The 8,239-nt window shown below is 29.8% G+C and overlaps 1 protein-coding gene across 3 annotated transcripts; it reads right to left on the reverse strand.

Moving 5' to 3' along the window:
* Nucleotides 1–634: 634 nt before the first annotated feature.
* On the reverse strand, nucleotides 635–8,239 carry LOC138933377 (odorant receptor 10-like). 3 transcript variants are annotated; one of them, XM_070296033.1, is made up of 9 exons: nucleotides 8,036–8,239; nucleotides 7,468–7,587; nucleotides 7,235–7,352; nucleotides 6,836–7,106; nucleotides 3,320–3,436; nucleotides 3,163–3,253; nucleotides 2,498–2,640; nucleotides 2,178–2,310; nucleotides 635–796 (listed from the first exon to the last, which is right to left on the reverse strand). In XM_070296033.1, the coding sequence occupies exons 1-9, from the start codon at nucleotides 8,177–8,179 to the stop codon at nucleotides 743–745; spliced, it is 1,191 nt and encodes a 396-aa protein (XP_070152134.1). In that variant the 5' UTR covers nucleotides 8,180–8,239; the 3' UTR covers nucleotides 635–742. The 3 variants fall into 3 exon arrangements, with proteins under 3 accessions (XP_070152134.1, XP_070152135.1, XP_070152133.1); XM_070296034.1 differs by having other exon boundaries at nucleotides 2,143–2,310; XM_070296032.1 differs by having other exon boundaries at nucleotides 3,320–3,448.

Raw genomic sequence — 8,239 nt, forward strand, 5'->3', positions numbered from 1 at the left:
CCCTTGTTCGATTATTTTGTATTGACTATTGTACAGATTTCGATTATTAACATTAAAAGAGACGTTATTAACATGAAAACAAAACCAGCGATCCGGTCATCGTTCTTTTATCCCTATTAAAACACTACATAAATAATATTTAAAAAAAAACAATTAAAAAAATTTTTGTTTAAGTTATTATATATACATGTATAGAAACCTTCTTAAACAAAAAAGATTTCAACATTTTTTTATATAACTATAATTTAAATAAAAATAATTAAGCGTATACATACTTTCTACATTTTTTTGTAACATCCAACGATAAAAATTGTGTCTTCTGTTTTTGTGCACATAATCTTCCACACATACGCGGATTTTACACACATACGTAATGATATTGATAGATGTTTATATATTTTTCATAAAATACTTCTTAACAAAATGTCTGGTATTTTAGCGGAAGTATCGCTTTCGTTAGTTTACGATGACGCATTTTAATGCGTGTCTCGATCTTATTCCATATGACGTATGTGCTCTATTAGTTTGTTACGGATAAAGAGTACATGTTTCCAGAATTTATTGTAAACATCGTCACTAACATGCTTTTCTATTTCCTTAGCAATTACATATTTATTACAGTATTATTTATTATTCGGTTAACTAATCTACTTTGTAGATAAATAATTAATATCAGTAGTGGAAATATCTATCTATTTCCACTATTGCTGTTCGATTAAACTATTAATCAACGCATCTTGTATCAAGACCGCATAGAGTAAAGAACGGTAAAATATGATAGTGTGGTACTCAATATCTGTAATAAGTTACATTTTCTCGTTTAACTTGTTATTCCTTTTATTCGTTAAACATATTTTACGCTTTCAAAATATATAGTGTTTCATTTAAGTGTATACACTCAGTTATTATTATTTGTTATATAATAGAGTTATATATACATTTAAATATTTACAATAAAAGTTTTGGTAAATGTTTACCTTTACACAGCCGATTCCAAATGACTTTCTGTCGACCTTGACATTGACCTTGATCTCTAAGGAGATCAGGATCATTGTCCTTTAAAACAATATTTATAATGTCTCGTATAATTTTTGAGATATGCTTATATATAAATATTAAGTAAATCTTCCACATAGAGGCGACTGCACGAAATTTTTTCGTTCTATTTTTATATACTCTTAATTAAACATAGTTATTTTATGCGTGTAATATTGACGCCGAGTACTTTGTTTGATTGGTATATAAAAAGTGGCGGCCACAAATTTTCGTTTTAAATAAAAAATTGGTTAGAGTTAGTTTATATCTTCCGGAAGTGGAAATTCTCATAAAAGAGAGTCCATTGTGTCTATGCATATATTTTACAACGCGAAGCGAGATCCACCCCACAAGTGGATGGAAAAGTGTATGCCTGGGCGCAGTGGATTTCTCCTACAAGGGAGTTTAACTTCCGAAAGATATAATCAGACCCACAAACCTATTTCCGATTTAAAACTAAAATTTGTGACCGTCATTTCTTATATACCAATCAAACAATGTACTCGATCAATATTGCACGCACAAAATTACTATGTTTAATCAAAAGTATATAAAAATTTATTTTTTCCCAACTTTTCGTTACCAACCGAGCGGCGGAAAAGGTCAATAATTTTGACCTTGACTTCCTTAAAGATCAAAGGCAACGTCAAGGTTAACCGGAAGTCATTTGGGATGGACTGTGTAAAAATAGACATTTATCAAAATTATTTTATTTATAAAAGATTATATAATAATAAATAATTTTTAGCAGTATTTTGTAAATAAAGGTTAATAATAAACACTTTTATTAGAGATATTTTGTTTTCTCGCTCTTATCTATGTCTTATAAAAGGATAATATTTTATGAAGAATTATTGATTATTTTACTTTATCGAATCTGTCATAAAATATTTTACACATTTGTAGTGAAATAAATATATTATTCCATTAAAAAAAAATAAAACTTATATGAATAACGTTAAAAAAAAAATAATTTAAAATTTTCGTTTAAGTCACATTATACATATAGATCTTTTTAAAATAACTTTTTTATTTGATAAATTTTTTATATAATTCTATTATTTAGAAAAATAACTAAATGTATACACACTTAGACCAAATACATACAGTATATTTTGATACACATATGGTATATCTCTTACCGTAAGTGCACCTTCCAGTGATCCCACAATCAATCCAGCAATATTTAGACTGAAAATCTTGGTACTTCTTTGCAATAAGAACAGTATCATTTTTTGTACGTTTAAGGAAGCTGTGTACCACTGAATATCGTATCTACATGATAATAAATGATAATAATGATTAGAGGAATAAGAAAATTTATCAATTATTTTTGTCACATGCATATACATACATATTACGTTTGTTTTTTCAAAATTATAGTAATTATGATTCATTTTATTTTAATAATCCGCAAAACGAATACGCGTACGTAATTATATGATATAAATGTTTTTCTTACGCAGTTGCAAATACATCATTATTGTGATCCATAACTTCTTGTGCAACATAATCGCCTATAAATATATACGATATGTAAGTGGTCACGCTTATTAAAGGTAACAAAAGCTCAGCATCATATCTAAATGTCAGCGCCTGAAAAAGCTAAAGTACGAATGCAATAAAATCTTGGTAAGAGCTGAGTGATAATTTTAAAGAAAATTTCGAATTAGATAAAACAGGTCGGCGAGAATTAGGGTTGCACCAGACTCAAAACAAGACAATATTCTTAAAAATATAGTTAATAAAAATGTTTTTATTTATTAATTAAAATTTTTTAAGTTTGTATAATATAGAGATTTATTTCGCATCTAGTTTATACACACATATACACACACATATACACACACACACACACACACAGCCAAATATACATATTTTAGAAACTTTTTTTATAAGTCAATAATCTTGACAATCTTAGTCTTGATATTGTTTTTATATAGTTAATTAAACATCTTATCTTAATCTTGTCTTATGAATTATGAAACAAGACAAGACAATATCAAGACTAGTCTTGATATCTCGTGCAATCCTATTGAAAATTTGACAGTGATTGGAAAATTTAAAAGTAACTGATTTTATGATAAAGTTTATAAATGCACTTGAGAAAAAAGAAATAAGACTTACTCGAAAAAAATTGAGACTCGCGCTGATTACTCCGACTATTATCATAAAGGAGAACATTACTTTAAATTTTGATATCGATGAGTCTGAAAATCTTCGAGAAAAAGAAAGAAAGAGCATTACGCGTACTTTTTGCCACGTATTATCGTTTTATAAATACCTCATAGCTTCGCGATGCATATCCACGGCATGAATCAATTCCTTATGAATCAAATTCTTATTTCGTAGATTGCCCTTTCGTAAAGTATCGACTGCCAATGCTTGCTCGAGGCGATAACTGCAAGCGATTCTTTTTCCATAATTATACAAGGTGTTTCATAATCTCTATAATATTATATAAAATACTTCCTATATAGCACAGAACGTTGTAACAACATTGGAGCAATATTGCAATATTGTAGCAACATTGCGGCAATGTTGCAAATGTTGCTGCAATGTTCTGTGCTGTATGGGTTTATTAGCGTGTTCTAGAGAAAAATAAAATCAAAAATTCGAATACAATAACTTTGAAGTTGCAATAGTTTTTGAGTTATAAGCCAACAAAGTTTGGCAATAATATCGCTTAGAACTCGCGCGTTTAGGTAACAATATTTACATGCGTACCGATCTATTATTTGTTATTGATTTTTTCGAGTCAAGTGAGATGGATTTTTATTGCATAGCTGATCTTATTTTGTAGTTTCCTACGTGTTTATTGTTTACATTATGGTGATAGACTAATATTAAGCAATTAAAAATCTTCTACGGAAAGAGAAAATATTTAATTCTTAAGGGGGCATATACCTTTCTGGGACAAAAAAATAGCCGAAAAAAATCATGAAATATGCTATTTTTTTTGTCCGGGGAAGGTATATGCCCCCTTAAATAATTTAATTATATTATTAAATAATAACTATTTATTAATGATAAATATTAATAATAATAAGTAATATTATTAATAATAATATTAATATCATATTATGAATAAAAATATTAATAATAAATATTAATAAAAATAATTATAAACATTTTAATTATTATTGTTATTTTTATTTATAATTAGTATTATTTTTATTATTATTATTTATTTTTGCTTCCTCATAGAGAAAGCTTTGTTTTCGTGACAAAATTTTTTTTCGGGTTTTCTATGCCAATGTGTTTAGAATGCTCCAAAACGTCGAAAAATCATATTCCTAAAAAATGTCTGTATATATGTATGTGTATGTGTGTATGCGTGTATGTGCGTATGTACGCAATATACTGTACAACCTTTAATTTCCGCAATTTTTGAGATATCGGGTTAAATTTTTTTTACATGGATAGAGTATTATTAAAGAATGTTTGATATTGAATTTAGTGAGGATCGGTGAAAGAATTCATTTTATATCAAATTTGGAATTTTTTGATAAACGTTTGTACACGGACTTGGTTAGAGGGTGTGCGAGTGAGTGGAAGCGTGCTTTAGTTTAAGCTAAAATTTATAAGTATAGGGAGTGAGAGAAATGTTTTTGTAAGGTAAGATAAAATAAGTGAATTGGAATGAAGCAGGGTGAGGGAAGGCAGGTGTAGGGGAACAATAGTTTGGTCGTAATAGGGTAGGAAAGGGAACGACAAAGGATTGAGGTTAGAATGTCGAAACTGCTCATGTATAAGAAGGAAGGTACGGCAAAAGCCGGTAAGGAAGGTATTTGCAAGAATGGAAACCCAGTGGAGTATGGTAAAGAAGGTACGGTAAAAAGAAAGGTAACGTTTGCACTAAGAAGGAGAAATTAAAAGTATACGAGAGAAGAGGACAGAAGGACAGCTGGAAGAAGAGGAAATTGGTAAAGCGGTTAGAAAGTTGAAAATGAAGAAGGCAGTAGAGGTGGATGGAATACCAATAGAAGCTTGGAAATTCGGAGGAGGTGCAATGACGATAGGGCTGGTGGAAATATTGAGGCAGATATGGAAAGAGGGATATATACCCAAGGACTGGAAAATGTCAATAATTGTCCCATTGTATAAGTGAGGTGACACTAATAAGGCTGGTAACTATAGAGGCATATCTTTGCTGTGCTCGGCTTATAACATATATGCTGAGATTTTGAGGAACAGACTTGAAGACGAAACAGAGAGACTGAGTTTGCTACCGGAAAGCCAGGCAGGATTCAGAAGAGGAAGGTCTTATCTGGTGCAGAGAGTAATGTCTTACGGAGTGTAAATATGGGGCTGAGAGGAGAAGAAGAAATTAGAAAGAGTGATGTTAGATTACATAAGATGGTTATCCAGATTAGAATTATGTACGCCAAGGTATTTAATGTCGAGAGAATTAGGTTTAAACAAATTAAGGATAGAGTGGGGCATAAGAGATAGAAGATATGAGGAAAAGATAAGAGGTATGGAAGAAAGTAGATGGATAAAAAAGTGTTGGATGGAAAAAGAAGTAAATAAAGGGGGGGATATGTATAGTAGGGAGAGAGAAAATATTATAATAGAAATGGGTGGAGTATTGAAGCATTAGAAATTTTAGAGAGGAAGGAATTGATATAAGTAAGGAGTTGAGAAATAGGGACAGGGAAGGCAGAGACAACTAGAGGATAATAAAATTAGGGAAACTAGATATAATAAGAAATAAAAAATACAAATACAAGGATTTGGAAATAAGGTTGGAAAGGCCAATGTATTTAAGGGAAGGAAATGCGGATATAGGAAATTTAGGCGACAGCGTAAGGGCTTTATTAAGATTAAGGTGCGGAAACATGGAGGATAGAAATAAATAAATATTAGCTACGGGAGGAAGCGTAAGCCTGTGTATTTTGCGGTATAGGCGAGGATTGTATAAGTCATTATTTTAAAGATTGTGATGTAACTAAAAGATGGTTTATAGAAATAGGTAAGGATGAGAATGAAGTAGAGGAAAAATTGTGAAAAGATGTGTTAGATGATGCGAAAGAAAAGTTATTAAGGAAAATTTGGTAGGAGAAGGAGAAGGTTATAAGAAAAATAGGAATATAAGATAGTTATAAGTAGTTATAAGGGTATGCATGAGAGAATGAGAAAGGGATGTGAGTTATAGGTATTGTGTAAACCAAGTCCACTTCTTGGCGTTAAGCTGAAGTTAAATAAAGATTACCCCATGCAGATAAACGTTTGTACACATCATAACTTTCGCAATTTTTAAGATATCAAGTTAAATTTTTTAACATGAATAGAGTATCACTAAAGGATGGTTGGTAATCTATAACGCAAATGTATAATCTATAACGATTATATAAAAATAATATTATAAATAAATATAATATTTATAAATAAACTAATTTATTATTATTATTTTCAAAATTTTTATGTGTCTGTAACGATGGACTTCCCATCGTTAAGCGGAAGTTGACCAGCCGAAAATTTGCCACCTGGCGAACACCAGCCGGGCGAAAGGCAAAGGCGCCCTCTTTAATACTTATAGTTAGTAAATTAAACGGTTGTACGGCCGTTACACGGCCGCCGTTAAGGCCATCAAAATTCCGTAAGGACATAAGATAATACGTAAGCGTAAAAAAATTTACCAATACTAAAATTTTTGTATTAGTATTTTTGATTATTTTACCTCTAAAAAATGCTAATAAAGTATTGTATAAAGGTTATAAGACACCCTGTATAATCCTTCTAAATTTTTAGATTTTTAAATTTTCAAATTCATAGTTTCCAAATATTATCCTCTTACCTAGCGATTCGAAACATTCCGCAGGCATACTGTTGATAAGCTATCAATAAGGTTCCTGTCGCTAGTATTGTGAGTAGGCCTATGAATAGAGCCGCGTTTCCGTGCAATAAAATCAAATAGATATATTTTTTCTGATCGACAAAATACTCGGTAACAAACATCCCGCTCAGCGGAGGACGTGATAGAGACTCGTTTGTAGATAATAAGGTGTCGAGAATTTGCGGCCAGAATGGATACAAAATTAGAATGCATACAAAGATTATGAGAATCACTAAAGAATATTTTAAAAATAGTAATGCACATACTTGTTGATAAGGTTTACTTCAAAAATTTACTAATCGCTTTTAAACAAAACATAGACGCTTAATGTTTAATGAAAGCCAAAAGCAATTGTCTTACGCATTAATCCAACCGTGTAACGTTTTGCATAGCTGCCATATTCTTTCATAATACTGATTTCATTCTCATCCGTTAAGTCGTCATAGATGTTCAGCAATTGCTCCAACAAACCCTTCACCTGTTGTTTTCATACAATATTTAGTAAAATTCAGGAAAAAAAGATGTATTCATACTCTGCATAAAACTTTATCTGTGTATATAAGAATACGGTATGCAATATATGGTTTACTTACCATTCCAATATTAATATAAAACCAAATGTATTGAATAAGAAAAACAAGAAAAAATAATGCAGAAGAGAAAACATTAATAAAACAATCCAGTGTACATTTTGAAGTAAGAAACGTTGTAAACTGTAAATAATAGTTTAATTATTTGTATTAAAATTATTATTTTTTTATTTGATTAGAAAAGTACATTTCCTTCATCAATAAATAATATAGTTAAATATCGTTCCCAAATATATATATATATATATATATACATGTATATAATTTAATAAAAAATTCTTCCCGTATATAAAAATAATTTTATATACGATTGAAAGTTAAAAATTAAATTATTATTATTTAAATTATATATATTATATAACGTAAAATATACATAAAGTACATATATCTTTATATACGTATGTATATATGTATGTATGTAGTCGACATTATATAATACGAATAATGACAATATTATATTTATAATATCTATGATTACAACTAAATGCAAAATGGAAAATGGTAACAAATAAAACTATTGGTAAATTAGTTTATTTCTCACATAATAACACAATTAAAAATGTAAACATACCTGAAATATAATGCAGGTCGTCAAAATAGCAAAAAACATGACAATTTGAAATCGAACGAGAATCGATTGCTGATAAGGCCACAGACCAATCGAAAGTAGCAGAGTTCGATTAGGACTGATCTGCAGAGAGTCGATGCAGATCATTTCTCCGCGAGCATCGAGATGCGTTCGACAATGCAAAAACAAATATACTGATGGTTTGCT

The sequence above is a fragment of the Polyergus mexicanus genome, unplaced genomic scaffold (genome assembly GCF_030449975.1).
Source record: "Polyergus mexicanus isolate NDT 795.1 unplaced genomic scaffold, iyPolMexi1.0 SCAF_5, whole genome shotgun sequence".
Lineage (NCBI taxonomy): Eukaryota > Metazoa > Arthropoda > Insecta > Hymenoptera > Formicidae > Polyergus > Polyergus mexicanus.

Excerpts from the sequence above, each read along its gene's own strand:
- LOC138933377 (XM_070296032.1), bottom strand. The coding sequence starts at position 8,179 with ATGATCTGCATCGACTCTCTGCAGATCAGTCCTAATCGAACTCTGCTA. Across the intron at positions 3,449-6,835 it reads GGAATGTTTCGAATCGCTAG|AATCGCTTGCAGTTATCGCC; the intron begins GTAAGAGGATAA and ends TTATGGAAAAAG. Across the intron at positions 797-2,177 it reads CACTGGAAGGTGCACTTACG|ATATTGAGTACCACACTATC; the intron begins GTAAGAGATATA and ends AACTTATTACAG.